We start from the raw sequence: 20233 nt of genomic DNA on the forward strand, positions 1-20233 counted from the left end.
AGCCAAGACTGCATCCCAGGAGATCTAGTGGCCAATGGGTGGGGTGGAGGGAGTGCTGAGTGGGTGGAATAAGTTGTGGAGAGTAGGTGGGATAGGGCTGATTTGTGGATGGTATCAGATGAGGCTGTCCCAAGTCTGAAGCTCAGAAAAGAGATGGAGCTTGAATCCAGGCGGTGGTAGCACACGCCTTTGATCCCAGCACTTGGGAGGCAGAGACAGGTGGATTTCTGAGTTCCAGGCCAACCTGGTCTACAGAGTAAGTTCTAGGATATCCAGGGCTACACAGAGAAACCCTGTCTCAAAAAACCAAGAGAGAGAGAGAGAGGAGGGTGGGAGGGAGCTTGAGAAACAGTCTGTGTACCCCCTCTCTCTGTCTCTGTTTCTATCTCTGTCTCTTCTCTGTCTCTGTCTCTGTCTCTGTCTCTCTCTCTCTCTCTCTCTCTCTCTCTCTCTCTCTCTCTCTCTCTCTTTTGCATGCACATGCATGTGCATGAGTGCACACACACACAGTGGAAGCCATGGGAATGGCTGTGATTGACAGGGAATGGAGTGGGAGAGGCTTCTGAGGGGCTGATGGCAAAACAAAACCCCATGGAGAGGCAAGCAGAAGAGGGTCCTGGGAAGTGAGTGGAGAGGAGCAGTGTTCTAGAAATAAGGTAGGGCTATGGCTGAGCATGCCCGCTGGACTGCACTGCTAATGGGACATGAGAATGGCTTCTAGAGGAAGGGACGATTGGCAATTCAGTTCATGTGCTGTCCCTGTCTCCACAAGGACTCAGCCAGCCTTCTCTATAAAGACTTTCATGGGTTGGTCCACAGAGCTAGAGGTGAGACTGGTCTCTCTCACCAAGTTCCAGCCTAGGGATACCTAGTACACCATCTGAAAATACATCTCTATGTCTCTTCCGTCTGAGCTGGCACAGAGCTGTGTCTGGAGTAGGCACCTTGGTGAGGTCTAAGGAGGTGGGGCCGAAGGCTAGAGGAGAGCAAGCTATAGCTGGAGAAATGATTAGGAAGCCGCAGAACCTGGAGGTTAGCTTCTTGTTGGAGCAAGCTGCCCCTAAGGGGAAGGAGAATGGGGATGCGGGCTGAAGGGTCTACAGGACCCAGGGAAGGAAGACTTGTTGTTGTTCTGAACTCAGAGGCCATAAGAGGTTCAGGGCCAAAAGCAAAGAACTGGCAGGAGCCTGCTTCTCCTGATAGGCTTGCTTTCCTTTCTCTCCTAGGTCATGCCCAGAGTAGAAGCATGAATGACATCTCTCATACCCCAAACACAGACCAGGTAGGAGAGCTCTGCCCTAGACTGCAGAGGCAGGGAGGAAAGGAGGAGGAAGACTCTGGTTTCGCAGGCAGAGAGCCCTTGAAAACCTCTCTCCCACAAGGGAACAGAAGTCCCCCAAGACTAGGAAGAACTTATAAGTAACCTTTCCTAGGACATTCTCACTGTCAGGCGACTCTGGAGATGTGAAGTCATAAAGACAGAGGGTAGGAATAGTTTGAACAGAGGACTTGTCTGGTACACTAGGCCAGGTCACTCCATCTGTTTGACCTCTTGCCCTGGACAGGTGGTAGACAGCTGGTGTGCAACCCCACACACAGTCTCAGTTTAAAAGTCTAAGAATTATAAGTTCCCAGGAGGTCCCCTCGGGGGAACTAGAAACATGGAGACATCCAGCACTCTTGGAGTCTGGTCCAGAGATTCCTATGAGTAAGGATGCAGGGCAAAGGGCAAAGAGACCGTGGGACAGACTTCTCTCCACCACCAAAGGAGAAGGCCGGAGTGAGGGCTGGGCAACTTACCACTAAGGGCTAAGGGCTAGATCTGTTCCAACAAGGAGGCTGCAGGTGAGATCTAGGTTCAGCAAGCCCAGGGCTCTTCTCTGACTGTTTGGTTCGCACAACAAAAGAGTGTTTTAGAGTCTACTCAATGACTACATCCTACCATCTATCACAGTGTAATTGGTCCAGGGTTAACAAACGTTGAATTTCCTTGCCTACATAGTTAGAGAAAATGTTTGGTTGTTTATTTCTGTCTCTTGAAAATTTCTACAGAAAGTGTGCATGTGTGTGTATGTGTGCATGTGTGTGTATGTGTGTGTGTGCGTGTGTGTGCACATGTGTGTGCGTGCATGCGTGTGTCTGTGCGTGCGTGTGCGTGCATGTGTGCACATGTGTGCGTGCATGCATGTGTCTGTGCGTGTGTGTGCATGCGTGCGTGTGTGTGCACATGTGTGTGTGCATGCGTGTGTCTGTGCATGTGTGTGCATGCGTGTGTCTGTGCGTGTGTGTGCATGCGTGTGCGTGTGTGTGCATGTGTGTGCATGCATGTGTGTGTGTGCCTGCGTGTGTTTGAGGAGATCAGAAGAGAGTATCAGATCCTTTGGAGCTGGAGCTAAAGGCAGTTGTGAGCTGCCAGACTGGGTTCTGGGAACTGAACTCTGGTCCTCCATAAGAACAGCAAGGGATCTTGACCACTTACTCATCTCTCCAGCCCCTGGGGAGATTTTATTTTTATTATTTTTAGTTTTTCAAGGCAGGGTTTCTCTGTAGTCCTGGGTATCCTGAGACTGGCTCTGTAGACCAGGGTAGCCTTGCATTCAGTGATCCTCCTGCCTCTGCCTCTTAAGTACAGGGACTAAAGGTGTGTGCCACCACACTTGGCCACTCCTGGGGAGATGGTAAGGTTAGACCTCCATTGTTCTCTGAAGTGAGACTCTGAGCATGCCAGGTCTTCTTGGGTGTGTCGTTTTCCTCTCGGAGCAGCGGAAAAACAAATTCATGAAGAAGATCCCCAAGGACTCAGAAGCCTCTAACGTGCTCGTGGGCGAGGTGGACTTCCTGGACCAGCCATTCATTGCGTTTGTTCGTCTTGTCCAGTCTGCCATGCTGGGAGGGGTGACAGAGGTGCCTGTCCCCACCAGGTGAGCCCCTGAAAAGTATCACCACACTCGTCTTCAGGGAGCCATTCCCATGCAGTCAGGAAGCAGGAATGTTCTTATATTATTATAGAGCACAGCATGGTGGTGCTCACCTTTATTCCCAGCACCCAGCAGGTGGAGCTCTGTGGGTTCCAGGCCAGCCAGGACAATAGTAAGACCCTCACAAAAGGGGAGAGTTGGAGGGGGAGACGGTAGCCAGGAAGGAAGTCGTTGAGTGGCCCAGGCAGCAATGCAAATGTAAGGATGCTCCCAGAGAGCACAATGAGGGCAGAAGCAGAAATATTTCTTCAACAAATGAAATAGTCAAAGGGAGATTCTAAAGCTGGTGAGGTGATTCAGTGGGCATTTGTTACCAAGTCAAACAACGTGAGCTCAGTCATTGAAACCCACGTAGTAAAAGGAGAGAACTGACTCCTGTCAATTGTCTTCACATGTCATGTTGTCCACATGTTTGCTGTGGTGTGTGTGGTGTGACATGTGTGTACTAAGTAATTGGAGAAAAGAAGAACCAGATATGGTGGCTAGCCTGTGATCCCAGCACTTGGGAGGGAAAGGCAGGAGGATCAGCTATTCAGAATTATCCTTCACAACATAAAGTATTTGAGTTTGGGTTGCATGATCCTGTCTTTAAACAAACAAACAAAGGAGAAATAATAATAAATAAGTGTAATAATAAATAAGTAAATAATAATAATAGTAATAATAATAATGATTTTAAAACAGGAGGGGGAAAGATGACACAATGGTTAATGGTACTTCCTACTCTTGCAGAGGAACCAAACTCAGTTCTTACATCCATGTCGGGTGGCTCATAATCACCTGCAACTTCAGTTCATGGGACCCAGTGCCCTCTTCTGGCTTTCTCAGGCACTGCATGCACATGTACATAGCTTCATACAGACCTACACAAAATTAAAAATAATAATGATAATGATGATTTTTAAATGATCCAAAGGAGAGAGGTTGAAAGGTTAATAATGGATACATTGAAGGCCCAAGAAGAGAATTCTTCTCCTCACCTGTTTCTATTTTTCCCTCTCTGGTTCTTCTTCTCCCTTCATCTTCTTTGTAGATTTCTGTTCATACTTCTAGGACCTTCCGGGAGAGCGAAGTCCTATAATGAAATTGGCCGAGCCATTGCAACCCTCATGGTGGATGATGTAAGTGAAAATAAGAAGCACGCTCTCCTTTCTGGGTGCTAATGGCTGATGTACTGGCACAGCCTCCCCCACTCCCTGTCATCACCAATTATCTAACAAGCACATCTGAGCCCCTACTGTGCACTAGGGACATAAGGATTATGAGATTCAGAGAGTAGAACCAGACCCTTTCATTTAGGAGCACTATCCAGGGAGAGGGACAGATCTGCAATAATGAAATAATAATAATAAAAAAATAGAATTAACCATGTGCTGTCTGCCTGGGGAGCCAAGGGAGGCTCTGCAGATAAAAAACTAAGTGAAGAGGAAGCAGGTAGACTGGCATGGCCCTGAAGTGTTAGCCTTCCAGAAGCTAATGGAAGTGCAGTGTTGTAAGCTCAGTGTGAACGCTCCCCCAAGGGCAAGAGCAATGACCTGAGCCAGAGGCTATATACACCCTGGGGGAGGAGCCTAAAGGTCCTGTTCTGTCCCCAGAGTGTTGGGGAGCTGGAAGGCTTTAAACACATGCATAACTCCATCAAATCTGTAAGTCTTTTTGTAACCTGACTCCCTCCAGGGTGGAAAGTATGGGCAGTGATGAATGGATTTGAGAATTGGACTCAAACTGGGGTCTGTAGAGGTTTTCTTGGGTGCTTGCTCTGTGGAAAACAGAAATGAAGAAGGTGGGGAAACTCAACAGACGTCTTACAGTGGTCTTAGCTGGGGTCAGCGTCTAGGATGAGTGTGTCCAAGTTCTTTGGCTCTTGCTCAAAGACTTGGTATAAAGCCACACAAAGAGTTGCAGAAGCAGTAGGGGGACTTGATTCAAAGCAAAGAGACAGAACAGGCCAGCTACAATCAAGAGTGACTGTGGGCCACATGAGTGAGGGTACCCAGGGACCCCGATTATTGTTTGGGGTTTGTTTTTATGGGGTTCAAGAGAAGGAGGAGTGTTAGTTTGGGTGGTTCTTTAAATGGCAGACTAACTTACATAGCCATCTTTCTCTTGCGAATGTCCCTAATTTTGCATAGGTATAAGAAGCTTGAGTTATTACACAAACCTAGCTCAGGACCTCCCTAGTTTCTTATCCAGACAGAAGGATAGAATAGAATCTATCTATGTTTGGGGTTGTTAAAGGAGGAGACAGTTCTATTGTTCAGAGTGGAGTGTGTGTACAGCTCAGTGCAGCTGGGGGCCCTAGATTGCTAATAAATTGCTAGGTACATGTGCAGAAAGGCATATGTGTACATAGTGTAGATTAAAGGTTCTAGGCTGCCAAATGCACTATTAGAAGAGGTGAGTGTACCTAGCCCAAATCAAGAGGAGTCCCATACTGGTAAGCTATTCTCTACACTTGCTTGTCTCTGATGTATCACAGAGGCTTGGGTTTCAGATCTCAGATGACTACCTTCTCCTAGAACTGGCTCTTTCCTATTGTTCCCTAGTTCCCTTTCTGTCCTTTGTCCTTATCCACCCACTGAAACCCAGTGGGCATCCTGAGCAATGGCTAGAATTGGTTCCTTTAACGATAGCTGTGATGTGCTCACTCCTAGGAGGGGAGAGCTGAGCCTCCTCTTCTCCTTTCTCTTTTTTATCCTTCCCCGTTCCTCACCAGCTATTCAGCGATGTGGCTTATAAAGCTCGGAACCGAGAAGATCTGATCGCAGGAATTGATGAATTCCTAGATGAGGTCATTGTCCTTCCCCCTGGAGAGTGGGATCCAAACATCAGAATTGAGCCACCCAAGAAAGTCCCCTCAGCTGACAAGAGGTGTGTGTTAGGGATAAGAGCAACAGAGGGGACTACTCGTCGGCATTTTCTTCTCCTTGTAGCAATCGGAAGCCAACACAGCCACTTATGAACAGCTGTAAAGTCAGGAGTAGGGGGTTGTGTAGGGGACAGATATTACTGAATCATTTTCTGTCTTTCTGTGGTTCGTGCATGTGTGGGTTCACGTCTGAATATGTGTGGGTGCATATGTGGAGGCCTGAAGGTGACACCAGGGAATTCTTCTTCATTGCTCTCCACCTTATTCACTTAGGCAGAATCTCTCAATGAACCCAATGCTGCAGACAGATTTGGCTAGTCCTTTTCTAGTTTGTTCTGGGGTTCCCCTGTGTTGGAATTCGAAGTGGCTGCCTTGCCCACCTGATCATCATATGGCTTCTGGGAATCCCAACTCTTGCCCTCTTGTTTGTGTGGCAAATGCTTTAACAGCTGAGCTCTCTCCCCACTCCCATCTTCATTTCCCCTGCTTTTTAATATATATTAAACATTATAAACAATAATAATATATTTAATAGTAAATATATTTATTATTTATATATATGGTAAAGGGACAGTCCTGAGGGACTGGGCTCTTCCCAGCATTGAGAGCCCTGCTCTGCCCCATCTGCCTTCTCTTTCAGGAAATCTGTGTTCTCTCTGGCAGAGACGGGCCAGATGAATGGCTCTGTGGCCGGAGGCGGAGTCTCTGCTGGAGGAGGCGGCAGTAGCGGAGGGGCTGGAGGCAGCGGGACCGGCGGTGTAGGCAGTAGCGACGAAGCAGAGATGCCAGCTATGCACGAAATCGGGGAGGAGCTGATCTGGACTGGAAGGTGCCCGCTCCACACCTGGCAGAGAGCCTGCTGTCCTGAACCTTTTCTTCTTCCGATCCCGTTAGCGATCCTCACGCTGCTCTGTGCCGCGCCCCCTACACGGTGTCTGACCACTGCAGTCGTTCCGCACTCTAGTTGACTCTTGTGGATCTTACAGAATTGGGTGGGGTGAGATGAACAGAAGGATCCCACCCATGAGGAAGGCACCCAAAACATTTCTCTAAACATTCTTTAGTAATTGTATCCTATAGCGGCAGAAACAATGTACCGCAAGCAAGGTAGTGTAAAACTACCGAAATGCATTTTCACATGGGTGTGAGATCAGAAGGTTAAAATGGAGATGTCACCAGGGAGCAGAGCCATGGTGGCTCCTACCTGTGATTTCAGGCACTGGGAAGACTAAGGCAGGAGAATTGCTGCAAATTCCAGGCCAGCCTGTGTTATATAGTGTGAGGCCCTATCTCAACCCTGCTCCTTAAATAAAGATGCCAGCAGCGCACCACTGCCTTTGAGCCACTAAGAACTCCCTTCGCCTCCTTGAAAGACAGCCAGGAGTCTCATTGCACTCCTTAATTTGGCTATTGCATTACTTCAGTTTTTGTCTGTGAAGTCACATGGCCTTGTCCCTGTGTGTTATCTTTGGGATATCTTTGCCCCGTTTCTATAAGGGCTGGGTCAAAGCATTCTTAACCACTTCATTGTAACTTAATTACATTCCTCCCAACCCCCACCCCTTTGTGGTCTCAAGAAACCCACGCTGACATCAAGCTTGCTACAGCTAAGGATGACTTTAAACTGGTGATGCCCCTGTCCCTTCCTCTCCAGTGCTGAATTCACAGGCATCACCATGCTTGTCTTTTAAACCAGGGCTTCATGCATACTATGCAAATAATCTACCAACTGAGCTTCATTCCCAGCCCAGAGACTTTCTAAGTAAAATCATATTCACAAGTATACCAGGGGTTGGAGATTTAATGTATCTTTTTAAAAGAAGCACAATCTTAAAACCTTAATATTATTAAAAAGCTTCATTTTTTTTTCTCTTCTTCTGGGGAACAAGAAAAAAATTGTCCTGGCCTGAGTTCCCTGGCTGCTCCTGGAGGCACCAAGGTTGACCTAGGTTTAGGAAAGTCCAGAGAAGTACAAGGCTCTGTGCAAACAAAGACGTTGGGAATGAAGCTGTGTGCTGAGTCTTTCTTGCTGTGATAAGATTCTCTGACAAAAGCTCCTGAAGGGAGAAAGGTTCGAAGTTTAGGTTACAGCTCCTCACGCTGGGAAAGTCAAAATGCAGGAGCTGGAGGGACTGGTCACATTGTATTCACAGCCGAGACAGGAGAACACTAAGTACTGGCTCATTCTCATCTCATTTTTTTTTTCACTTTATTCAGTCCAAGATCTCCTGCCCAAGGAGCAGCCTCACTGTCAGTCAAGATGGGTCTTCCCAATCAATCCACAAAGTCAGGGTAATCCCCAACAGGCATACGCAGAGACCCATCTCCCAAATGATCGTAGATCCTGTGAAGCTGACAGTTACTGCTAACCATCTCATGTTACATGGCTTGGGTTGAGCGAGGTCAGGAGGAGGAAGACCCCCATAGTAGAATATTTGCATTGTAACTTCCTTCTCTCAAATGTTTTGTGTCCACCCTCCCCAGTGTGGATGGTGATGACTGCAAACTTTCAGGCCTACAAGAATCACGTCTGGCTCTCAATGTTCTGGTAGAAAGAGTGTAACTCCATCAAACCCCGGTCCTCACTCCTGAGGGCCCTGGAGGCATCCCTACCCTTCCAGGTATCTGTGGAGGGTAGATGTCTTCTGCCTGTCTCAAGCAGGTTCTTCGGAGGACTGCGTCTGGATGTCAAGAGGAAGCTGCCCTGGTTCCCAAGTGACTTCTACGATGGTTTCCACATCCAGTCCATCTCTGCTGTTCTGTTTATCTACCTTGGCTGTATCACCAACGCGATCACCTTTGGTGGGCTTCTGGGGGATGCCACAGACAATTATCAGGTGGGTGTGAGCTGGGTACATAAGAGCAAATGTCAGTCAAATCTACTGTCAGCTGGTGAGAGTAAGGAGTTCAGTTTGTAATCCCAACACCACGGTTGTGTCTATAGCCCTGAGTCTGGCCATCACTTAATAAGACTGTTTATCCTTCCAATAAAATAGCAATTTTATGGATGATGTACATAGACTGGACTTTTATGGAAATCACCCACATTGATGTTTGCTACTTTCCCCACTGATAATTTAATGAATTTAACCAGCATGTTAAGCTGACTAATTATGACCTTCTCCCCACATTTTATTTTTTAAATTATTTTATTATGTATCTGAGTGGTTTTGCTTGCATGTATGCCTGAGTACTGTGTGCACTCAGTGCTCCTGGAGGCTGGGAACCTGGAGCGCACTGCACAGCCTACAGGTGGGTCAATGGGCTGAAGACTGTCCTTTCCAGGTGGTTTGATTGCTCTGAGCCTCTTCCAGGCAGCTCAGTTTGCCTGCAATGATCTCTCAGCAAGCCTTACAGTTTATATGCTTGGTGGCGGGACTGACTGGTGTGTCCAGTCAGCTTCAGGGACTTCCTGAAGCTGTTGAGTTGTTCATTTCCCGAGCTTAAGGAGCATCCCTGCAGGATGGAAAGTTTCATCCCTCTCTCCTCACATAAAGATGCCATGTCCTAATGAGCTTCCCTCCAAGACAGAAGGTTTCAATCGCAGGGGAAACTGCTGCACAACAGTCTCTCCTGCCTCCCTGAGCCTCCTGCTCTCTCACACAACAGGGAGTAATGGAGAGCTTCCTGGGCACTGCCATGGCTGGCAGCTTGTTCTGCCTCTTCTCGGGGCAGCCTCTCATCATCCTCAGCAGCACAGGACCCATCCTCATCTTTGAGAAGCTCCTCTTTGACTTCAGCAAGTAGGTACCACATGGTGGGCTCCATGCCTACTCCTGCATCTGAGGCACTCAGCCAAGCCAGGGTGGAAGGATAGACCCATGCTAGGTGGGGGCCTGAGGGGTAAAAGGGAGGGGACCTGTGAGGAGACCCCATAGGCATGTTGAACTGCAGTGGTTGGGTGGGTCTTTCTGATTCCTATCAGTTGCCTATCTTGAAGTCCTTTGAGTACAAATTAGCACATAGCAAGCACATGGGGACCAAGCCAGCCAAGCCACACCATTCTCACTGGAAAGTCTGTGCTGTACAGAAAGAGCCCGGGCAGGAGCTCACAAGCCCACAGTTATCTCCCAGCATTGCAGGCTCAATTGCCTTGTGGGTTTGGAATGGACCATTCCTAAGGCTGCTCCAACCCCAGTCATCTCAGATGATCTATTGAGCGCTTCCTGTCAGTGAGGTCCTTTCCTAGAATTTCCAAACACCGGACACTCCAGAGCTGGCGAAGTGGCTCAGTTAGTAAGGTGTTTGCCCTGTGAGCCTGAGGACCCAAGTTCAATGTCCAGAACTCACCCATATGTAAAATCAGGGTGGCTCATGCTTCTAATCCTGGTGCTTCAGGGGTAGAGATGGGTGGATCCCTAGCCTCCCTGGAGGATTCTAGATTCTACACGTGTGCCAACATACGTATGAACCCACAAGTACATGCACATACACACACAGATTAGACAACCCAGCCCAGGAATTGTCCTTGTCCTGTCCTTTGGCAGGTGTCTGTGCTACAAAGGGGGTATGAGCCACTCAGGGTGGGCTAAGGGAGCCACACCCAGAGGGTCCCTCACTTCCCTCTGCCATCCAGGGCCAATGGCCTGGACTACATGGAGTTCCGCCTCTGGATTGGTCTTCACTCAGCTATCCAGTGCCTTATCCTGGTGGCCACAGATGCCAGCTTTATCATCAAGTATATCACCCGCTTCACCGAAGAGGGCTTCTCCACCCTCATCAGCTTCATCTTCATCTATGACGCCATCAAAAAGATGATCGGTGCCTTCAAATACTATCCCATTAACACGGACTTCAGACCTGACTCCATCACCACCTACAAGTGCGAGTGCGTCGCTCCCGACACAGGTGACCGGTAGTCCCCGAAGCACACTGGGTCCCCAGCCCCCTTCCCACTCCTTCCACCGGAGCTCTCAGTGCAGGAGGGGAGCTCATTTAGAGGGGTTCTATAGCCTGGTACTCACTGTTCCAAGGGAGCAAATGCTGGGTCTTTGTTTCTTTATTGAAACAGGGTCTGTCTGTGTAACCTTTGGAATTCACAATGCTAATTGCAGGCTCTTGAAGCTAATTTTTGGAAAGAATTTGAGAGGATGATAGTTCTAACCAAAACCACAACGTGATTGTGGGGGGAAAAAAACCACCCCAGGGTTGTAATCAAGAGGCTGCAGAGATACTTCCGGAAGGAGCAAGGCAGGCATGAGTGTGGCTTCTGTGGAAGTTACACCTTGTCAGGAACACTGCCCAAGTTAAGTGTGAGCTCATGGCCCCTCCCAGTACCATTAATACATGACAGCTTGCCTCCCCCTCTCAGTGTGGTCACAAATCTTTTAAAGTGAGACTACCCCAGAGGAAGAGAGATCCCTGCAATCAGGGTGGAGGCCTTTGGAGGAGGTGGGGAAGCTGACACGCACGGTGCAGCCTCTGAGGCATGAGCAGGCTGGGAGGGCTGCCATGTCACAAGGGACCACATCTACCCTCTGTGACCACAGGATGTGGAATGAGAACTGACGAGAAGCTTCATGAAGCCAGATGCTGCTGAGTTTAGGGAGGAAGTTAGAGCGGGGAACATATCTCGTGAGCTGCCAACCCCCTCGGTTGGGAGCCAATTGCTTGGGCTTCTGGGCATTCATTTGCCACTGGTGTTTAAAGGACCCAGCACTGAGTGGGCTGCAGCAAACAACTGGCCAACAGGATAACATATTCGCAGTGCCATTCATGTGTGGCTTTCTGACAGAAGAAATCAAGGGAAGGCCTCCTCAGAGCTGGGTCTCCCGGCCTCCATCACAGCCATAACCATACCCCTAAGAGCTGTCAGCGGACTGAACCTGGAGGACCAAGGGAATGCAGATCAGGGAGGGACACCTACCCACATACGTCCAAGCACTGCTGTACTGGCCTGACAGAAAGCAAGCTGAGGTCCAGGGGCCACCCAAGATCACACTAAACCTCAGTTTCCCTGTCAGATGGGAATCAGTGCTTATCAGAGATTCTTACGAGGTTTTCAGGTAAGTTGGAAAATAAGTGAATATTAGATTGTTCAATCCCTTAGCTTAATGATGGTGGTGATAATAGAATTGATCATGTCGAGTGTACTGGCAGATTCTTCTAATCCCAGTGCTTGAGGAGCAGAGGAAAGTGGGTCTTTTTTAGTTCAAGGCCAGCCTGGTCTATAGTGAGTTTCATACCAACCAAGGCTATGTACTAAGACCTTGCCTTAAAAATATTGATCTTTGGGGCTGGAGAGATGGCTCAGTGGTTAAGAGCACTCACTGCTCTTCCAGAGGTCCTGAGTTCAATTCCCAGCAATCACATGGTGGCTCACAACCATCTGTAATGGGATCTGATGCCCTCTTCTGGTGTGTCTGAAGACAGCTACAACGTACTCATATAAATAAAATAAGTAAATCTTTAAAAAAAATATATTGATCCCATCCTGAGTGATGGGGGTACACACCTTAAATCCCAGCACTCAGGAGGCAGAGGCAGGCAGATCTCTGTGAGTTTGAGGCCAGCCTGGTCTACAGAGTGAATTTGCAAGTGTGGGGTCCTGCTTTAGCCTGTGAGGTTGATCGGACGCCATTCCCATAAGGGGAACAGTGCTGGCCACACTCTACTCGTGGCACTGATTTTTGTAGAGACGTCTAGGCTTAACTTTTCTCTCTCTTCTTTTTTTTCTAACATTAGCTTTGAGTTGTTCTGTTAAACACTTACAGGTGAAATTTACTCTTTGTCCAGGGGCTTGCCTAGGTCTCTAACGAGATCCTACCACAGGCATTTGTGAATCTTTCCAAGGGCAAATTTGCCTCAGATGAAGCTTATTTTTACTACATACGCTTCTCAGACTCCCAGTCCATGCACCGGGCTCAACCCTGCCACAGACTTGCTTTCTAGAAACCTACCTCCTTGTCTCTATTTAGAAAGAGCCCAAATTCTGGGGTCCTACGAGAAGCTTTGGCTACTCTGTGAGCCATCTGTTCACCCAAGGGTGCCCTACAAACAGGCGCCGTGGGAGCATGCACAGCAAGCTTCAACTGGCAAAATGAAGCTGCCTGTTCTGCACTACTTCCCGCAGCTCTTGCCTGATGCCTGCTTCTCTTGAGCCATTTTCATGATTCTTAGAGCATGGTCCTAACCCTGACAGCATCTGCCAGAATACAGGATCGTGGCTCCAACACCAGCCCTGAGGAATCTAGAGACTCAGGGTTACTCTACAACTGACTATGTACAAACAAGCCTTTCAAGGGCTTCTGTTGCCCTCCCTCCCCGAGACTGACAAATTTTCTTTTTCAAGGTGTGATTAGCTACAGACCCCAGCAAGATTTCTCCATAGAGAATAAATGTGCTGGTATCAATGCTTGCTCACTCTGGTTTGGAGACCTTAGACTGCAGAGGTCTAGACGTTCTGACCAGGGCAGTGGGGAACTGGAAGGATTCTCTTCCCAGTCCATGAGCCACCTTCTGACTACCTGCTCCATTTCCCTAACTTTGCAACACGACACAGTCCAATGGTAACACACATCCTTCACTCACACTCTTTCCCATTCAAGCTTGCTGGGACACTCTCCTTTTCTATTTAATTTTGTTTCCGTGGTAACTGATTTGTATTCTGTTTATGGATGCTGCAAATGCTGATTTGGCCGCTCTCAACTTTAAGTGAGTACCACCTGCGTATACTAGAATTGTGCAATATTTGATACTTGGACTCTTTCTGGACTTTTCCATACTATATTTCTCCTATCTCCTTTAGGATTTCAATTCTTGCTATAAAAGAATTGATAAGCCTAAGTAGAAGATATCAAGATGTCTGGCCTGAAAACACTGGGTGCTGGGGTGCTCTTGATCAGTGGAGAGGGCAGGCCTCCATGGGGCTTCTTGCCTGACTCAACCATAATGTTGATTGGGCATCATGTTTTCTTGTGAGGAGAGACAATAGATTCCCTGGCTTCTCATATGTGAGGCTTTCTTCAGGATGATTTTGGGGATGTAAGGCCCTTGGGACTGCTCTGTCCTGGGTCAACACTGATCCACTTGGCTTAGAACTGACCAACTTCTATGATCATATCTAGTCCTGTGGACAACTTGCTGGAGGCTGGGCAAAGACCCAGGATTAGGTTCTTTTTTGTTGGGTGTCCATCCAAAGGTAGACATCCAGCAGGAGCAAATGGAGCTTCTACAACACTCTAGACTATAGCGCCAGCCCCCAAACCTGCCACAGAGGAGCTACTTGGAGGAGGAGGGGGAGAAGTCAATCTTCCCCAACTCATGCAGTCCAGAGGAGGAGAGTAGGCAAGCAGTGTTCTTCCAAAGACGGGTTTAGGATGAGTGGCCATATTGCCTGGGAAGCCTGACCCTGTGTTTAGATACTCCTGTTACATTTAGGGACACTGGGGTCAGGGAAGGGGGTTGCTTAGCAAGGAACACAGAATGAACAGCTGGCAGCTCTTTTGGGCTTCCGATTCTCTTTCAAATGGAGGAGGTTGGAGAGAGGGGTCTACAGGTGAAAACTGGACAGAGATGGGAGGCTTAAAGTCTCTCTTCCAGCAGCCTGGAATGGGATCATGGCTCCAAGCATAAGCTCTGCAACCTTAAGTAACCTCAGTTACTTCAATCTGTAAAATGGAGATGCATTGTGGAGATTTTAGGAACTGAACAAATGAATACATTGTCAAGGCTTGGCATAATACCCAACATGGAATTAGCTCTTTGGAGCACCTTTAAAAGTTCAACAGCATAAAATTGTGTGTAGCACCCAGCAGGGACTCACAACTCGTCACTCTCTCAGTATCAGGTTGCTCATTTGGGTTGTTAGAAGTAGCCGTTGGTCCTCAGGATGCGCTCTTCTGCACTGAACAAACTGCTCCGTGTGCATCGTGTGTCCAACACCCTTGCTTGTGGGAGCAGAGCGGGAAGGTGAAGGCAGTAGGAGAGTTCAGAGAGAGGCAGGAAATGGTGAGGGCCCTTAGAGGCTGCAGGCTGTGCATCTGGAAACCACTGATCCCACCCTATGTTCTTTGTCTTCTCCAGTGAATACAACCACGGTCAATGCCTCAGCCCCACTGGCACCAAACACCAACATGTCTCTGGTAAGCCCTTTCCTTCCGGGGCAGACGTTCATGTGCATTTGTTTGTAGTGGGGAGTCAGGAAGGGGTTGAGAAGGTGAGTCCCAGGAGCACATGGGTTCTGAGAATGATGCTTTTTAGTCTGTAATCGAAAGCACCCTATTCTGCGGCATCGTCAGTGTGTGCCTTCTCTATGCAGAATGATAGCATGTGCATACCCAGGGGAGGCCAGTAATAAACAGAGATACAGCCGGGCAGTGGTGGCGCACGCCTTTAATCCCAGCACTTGGGAGGCAGAGGCAGGTGGATTTCTGAGTTCGAGACTAGCCTGGTCTACAGAGTGAGTCCAGGACAGCCAGGGCTACACAGAGAAACCCTGTCTCGAAAAACCAAACCAAACCAAACCAAAACAAAAAAACAGAGATACACACTTACACAAGTCTTGATTAGCTTCTGCCAGGGAAACACACACACCCCGCCCCATTCCCATCCAACAGTGCACTTCTAGCACCCGGAGTTTATTAGGCTCCCCCTCACCAATGAATTTGACCAGCCCTTTGCACTTAATAGCCTCTGGGGACCCTAGCTGCCCTGCCTTTCTGAACAATGGGAAGGAAGTGTGGTCTGCAGGCCTCTCCCAGTCTAAGTAGATGGAAGGATGCAAAATTATAATCTAGGTAAAGGGCAGAGTGTCGGCCTCAGGACAGCTCTTTAAGCCATGAGTGACCCTAAGGTTGCTTAAATTCCCTTGCACAGGGAGCCAATGACTCAGTCCATATCTATCTCAACTGACTATTAACTGAGAATCTTCAGAAGTAAGACGTTGAGAAGAGCAGTGCCTACTTCCCAGTACCTGTTATGTGTAAGGGGCTATGTGCGGGGAGCTGGTTTCTGACGGAGCAGCTGGGATGCTTTGGCTTGGTTTTTCCCTTGGCTTTTCAGTCCTTAATGATTCATAGCAGGGTGGTCTCAGGTTTCACCAGTGTGAGGACAGAAGGTGTGAGGCTTCTTGCAGTGGTTCCAAGTAGCCCTTCCCTGCTCCAGTCCCCACCCACATTCCTTTCCATTCACTGTGATAAAGCACCCTGGCCAAGGAAAGCAGCTTTAAGGGAGAAAGGCTTTTATTTGGCTCACAGCCCCAGGAAGTCATATCCAGTCAGGAATGAAGGGGGAATGAAGGCATGCATGCTCTACTGGTTCCCTGGCTTTCTCCGCTCTTACACAGTCCAGGGTGCTCTGCCTAGGGAATGGTGCCACCTAGAGTGGACTGGGTCTTCCCCCATCAATTGACACAGTCAAGGCAACCCTCTGCAGACATAGCCACAGGTGTATATACATATCCTGATGTATATAGTTCCTCCCAGGTGATTCTAGATTGAATCAAGTTGGCAGTTTAAACTAACCACCGTATTGTTCCCACACACAACTAGTCCACTCTCAGAGGAATAGGAAAACAAACTTTCATGTTGAAGGCAGGTGTGTCAGTGGCACATTGTAAAGGAGCACAAACGTAGGGAGGCATGGGTCACTGGGTCAGTAACTAAAAAAATTCAGTTGCTTGCAAGTATATGTTTACTTCACTAAGTAGCTATTTCTAAACATGGGCACACTAGCCTTTAAAGGTATATATTTGGGACTGGAGTGATGGCTCAGCAATTAGGAACATTGGCTGTTTTCTCAAAGAACCAGAGTTCAGTTTCGAGGGGGGGGGGGATTCATAGTAGGTGGCTCACAAGCGCTCCATGGAGATCTGTCGCCACCTTCTGGCCTCTTCTGGCATCCACATGCACAGTACAAACAATGTTACACACATTGATACATAATTAAAATAGTCAAAGGTATGAGTTAAATTTTATCATAAATTATTCTCCCTTCCTTTCTCTTCTTATTACTCTTGGAAATATATAAATGCAGTCATCCTTTGATACCCACAAAGGTGTGGGCCCAGTGTCCTCTAGGATACTTAAACCCGGGGATGCTCAAATCCTTTTTTACAAAATGTTGCATTTGAACTAACCTATTGTCATTCTCCTATATCCTTTAAATCACCTTATTATTTACAATGCAGAATACACTATATATGATGTGTAAATGGCTGCTATAGAATGTTATTTTGGGAATAATACTGGGAGGAGTCTACATGTTTAACAAAAGTGCAACTAATTTTTTTAAAGACTTATTTATTTTATGTGTATGAGTACACTGTAGCTGTACATATGGTCGTGTGGTTGCTGGGAATTGAACTCAGGACAGCCCCGCTCTCTCCGGCCCCACTCGCTCCGGCGTAATTCACCGTAGCTGTCTTCAGATGCACCAGAAGAGAGCGTCAGATCTCATTACAGGTGGTTGTGAGCCATCATGTGGTTGCTGGGATCCGAACTCAGGACCTTTGGAAGAGGAGTCAGTGCTTTTACCCACTGAGCCATCTTACCAGCCTAACAACTAATTTTTCTTTTTAATCCGTAACTGCTTAAATCCACACATGTGAAGCCCACAGCCTGAATTTGAGCATTTGTGGCACCAAAAGTTGAAATGATCCAAGAAGAAACTAATGAGGGTGTGACATGAGGAAAAGAACAGACACACTTAAGTGTCTCTGGGAAGGACAGAGACAGGAGACAGACTTACTGAGGGAGAAAGCATCTCCCCTTGCCCACAAAGCCACAGATCCCAGAACACTCTGTAGAAACACTTGTCAGTCCCTAATCTTTCTAGGGAGCTTCCTGCTTATCATTCTCTGGACAACCTGCCCCCAAGAACGTCTCTGTTACTGGACAGGAAGACTAGGGACCCTCGAAGGTTTGGTAGGTGGTGTGATTACCTGGGTCACAGGGAAAAGGACACACTGCCTAAGAGGAGGGTCCTGACCCCTTTCTTCTGTGCTTGGTCTCCAAGTACACCCCCCTTAACTTCACAGCGCTGGACTGGTCCCTGCTGAGCAAGAAGGAGTGTCTGAGTTACGGCGGGCGCCTGCTTGGGAGCTCCTGTCAATTCATCCCAGACCTGGCGCTCATGTCCTTCATCCTTTTCTTTGGGACTTACTCCATGACCTTGACTCTGAAGAAATTCAAGTTCAGCCGCTATTTTCCCACCAAGGTAAGTATCTCCTGCAGGCAGGCAGGATCTACAGACAGAGTGCTCTTGAGGTAGGCCCAGCACAGTGAGATGGCTCTGCAGACAAATGTGCTTGCTGCCAAGGCTAATGACACTGTATCTTAGTCTCTCCAGAGGGCTCTATTTTCTGAAAGAATGGACATCAAGCAAGCACTGAGCTGAAGGAATTTTACAAATTAAAGAGCACAAACCTTGCCCAGCCCAGTGACTCAGGCCTGTAATCCCAGCTCCATAGAGACTGAGGCAGGAGGACCACAAATTCAAAGTCATCCTGGGAAATATATATCCTGTCTCAAAAGAAAACAAAGGAGCTACAAAGATGGCTCAACAGTTACGAGTATTTGCTGCTCTTCCAGAGTTTGGCTCCCAGCACCCAAATTGGGTGATTCACAACTGTCTGCAGCTCCAGCCTTGGGAGGAGGGAGGCGTGATGCCCTCTGGTGGCCACCAGAGGCACCTGTACATGCATGCCATTCATTAACACAGATATACATGCACATAAAAAAAAATGTTTAAGAATGAGATTACGGGGGCTGGAGAGATGGCTCAGCGGTTAAGAGCACTGATAGCTCTTCTGAAGGTCCTGAGTTCAAATTCCAGAAACCACATGGTGGCTCACAACCATCCATAATGAAATCTGACGCCCTCTTCTGGTGTGTCTGAAGGCAGCTACAGTGTACTTAGATATAATAATAAGTAAGTTTTTTTAAAAAAAAGAAAGAAGGGAGGAAAGAAAGAAAGAAAAAGAGAAAGAAAAAAGAAAGGAAGGAAGGAAGGAAGAAAGAAAGAAAGAGAGAGAGAAAGGAAGAAAGAAAGAAAGAAAGAGAGAAAGAGAGAAAGAGAGAAAGAAAGATTAGGCTTAGAGACTGCTTGTCCAGCATTTAAGAGGCCCTGGATTTAGTCTCCAGTACTGAAAATCAAGCAACGAACAAATGCACAAACCAGACTTTGGAGGCAGAAAGGCCCAGGTTCCCTTTACAACACTCTTTTGTGACCATGTAGCCAAACTGACTTTGTTCTTGAAAATGTTCTCTTTCAGTCTATCACATGTTTTCTATTGAATTTGATTTCTGTGTGACATGTACTTTTTTTTTGGTTTTTTTTTTTGAGATAGGGTTTCTCTGTGTAGCCCTGGCTGTCCTGGAACTCACTCTGTAGACCAGGCTGGCCTCGAACTCAGAAATCCACCTGCCTCTGCCTCCCAAGTGCTGGGATTAAAGGTGTGCGCCACCAACGCCCAGCTGTACTTTTTTTTTTTTTTTTTTTTTTTTTTTTTTTTGGTTTTTTGAGACAGTGTTTCTCTGTGTAGCCTCAGCTGTCCTGACATGTACTTTTTTTGTGTGTGATTTATGTGTTGTAAATATCTGCTTCCATTCTATTAAGTGGTCTTTCGAGTTTTCTTTTAAAATTTGCTATTGCATTTTATTTATTTTTGTGTGTGCATAGGCATAATGTGGTTTATGTATGACGTCAGAAGACAACTTGTAGGGATCAGTGCTCTCCTTCCACGATGTGGGGTACTGGGGATAGAACTCAGGTCTTCAGGCTTGCCTACTGAACCTTCTTGCCAGGCCCCCTTTAACTTTCCTTATTGTTTTTTTAAATTCACTTATTTTATTTCATGTGTACGAATGTGTTACCTGCATGTATGTGTGCTCGCCACATGCATGCAGTGTCCAGTGAAGCTAGGAAAGAGCATCAGATCTGCTGGACCTGAAGTTACAGATGGCTGTGAGCTACTGTGTAGGTGCTGGGGTCCGCACCTCGCAAGAGCAGCCAGTGCTCTGAGCCACCGAGCCTGCTCTCCAGCCTTACCCACTCTTTGGCTTTTCCAGTGGGATCTGTTGATTACAGAATTCTCTGTTTTACTGTAGTCAGACACGGCAGAATTTCCCATGCAAAAAAATACATCAATCTCCTATGCCACACTCTGAAAACCTGCTGGTTTGCCTTTCCTGATTGCTCTGCAATCCATCCTAAGCAATTCTGATGTGCAATGGGAGATAGTAGCCCTTTGTGCTTTTGTATAAATAGCCATTGTCCCAGTTTTTTGTTGCTGTTTTTAAAGACCATTGTTTTCTCTACTGTCTTGCATCTTTGCCGTGTCTCACATGTTCCCACACAACAGTGTCCCTTCTGGATTTTTTTCCTTCCATTTCACTGGCTTATTTATATGCCAGAGCCACAGTCTTCAATGCTACACATTCTGATG

At 47.5% G+C, this 20233-nt stretch overlaps 1 protein-coding gene across 2 annotated transcripts in view; it reads left to right on the plus strand.

Annotated features, from left to right (window-relative positions):
- Positions 1 to 20233, plus strand: part of Slc4a5 (solute carrier family 4 member 5) — a 73374-nt gene that overhangs the window by 25420 nt on the left and 27721 nt on the right. For both annotated transcript variants that reach the window (XM_031382294.1, XM_031382295.1), the window contains exons 6-15: positions 1227 to 1282; positions 2764 to 2921; positions 4012 to 4099; positions 5695 to 5849; positions 6488 to 6676; positions 8510 to 8684; positions 9457 to 9590; positions 10424 to 10695; positions 14872 to 14930; positions 17803 to 18003. In XM_031382294.1, coding sequence (XP_031238154.1) covers positions 1227 to 1282; positions 2764 to 2921; positions 4012 to 4099; positions 5695 to 5849; positions 6488 to 6676; positions 8510 to 8684; positions 9457 to 9590; positions 10424 to 10695; positions 14872 to 14930; positions 17803 to 18003 — 1487 coding nt within the window. The remainder of the gene's footprint in view (positions 1 to 1226; positions 1283 to 2763; positions 2922 to 4011; positions 4100 to 5694; positions 5850 to 6487; positions 6677 to 8509; positions 8685 to 9456; positions 9591 to 10423; positions 10696 to 14871; positions 14931 to 17802; positions 18004 to 20233) is intronic.

Source organism: Mastomys coucha, unplaced genomic scaffold, assembly GCF_008632895.1.
Source record: "Mastomys coucha isolate ucsf_1 unplaced genomic scaffold, UCSF_Mcou_1 pScaffold20, whole genome shotgun sequence".
NCBI lineage: Eukaryota > Metazoa > Chordata > Mammalia > Rodentia > Muridae > Mastomys > Mastomys coucha.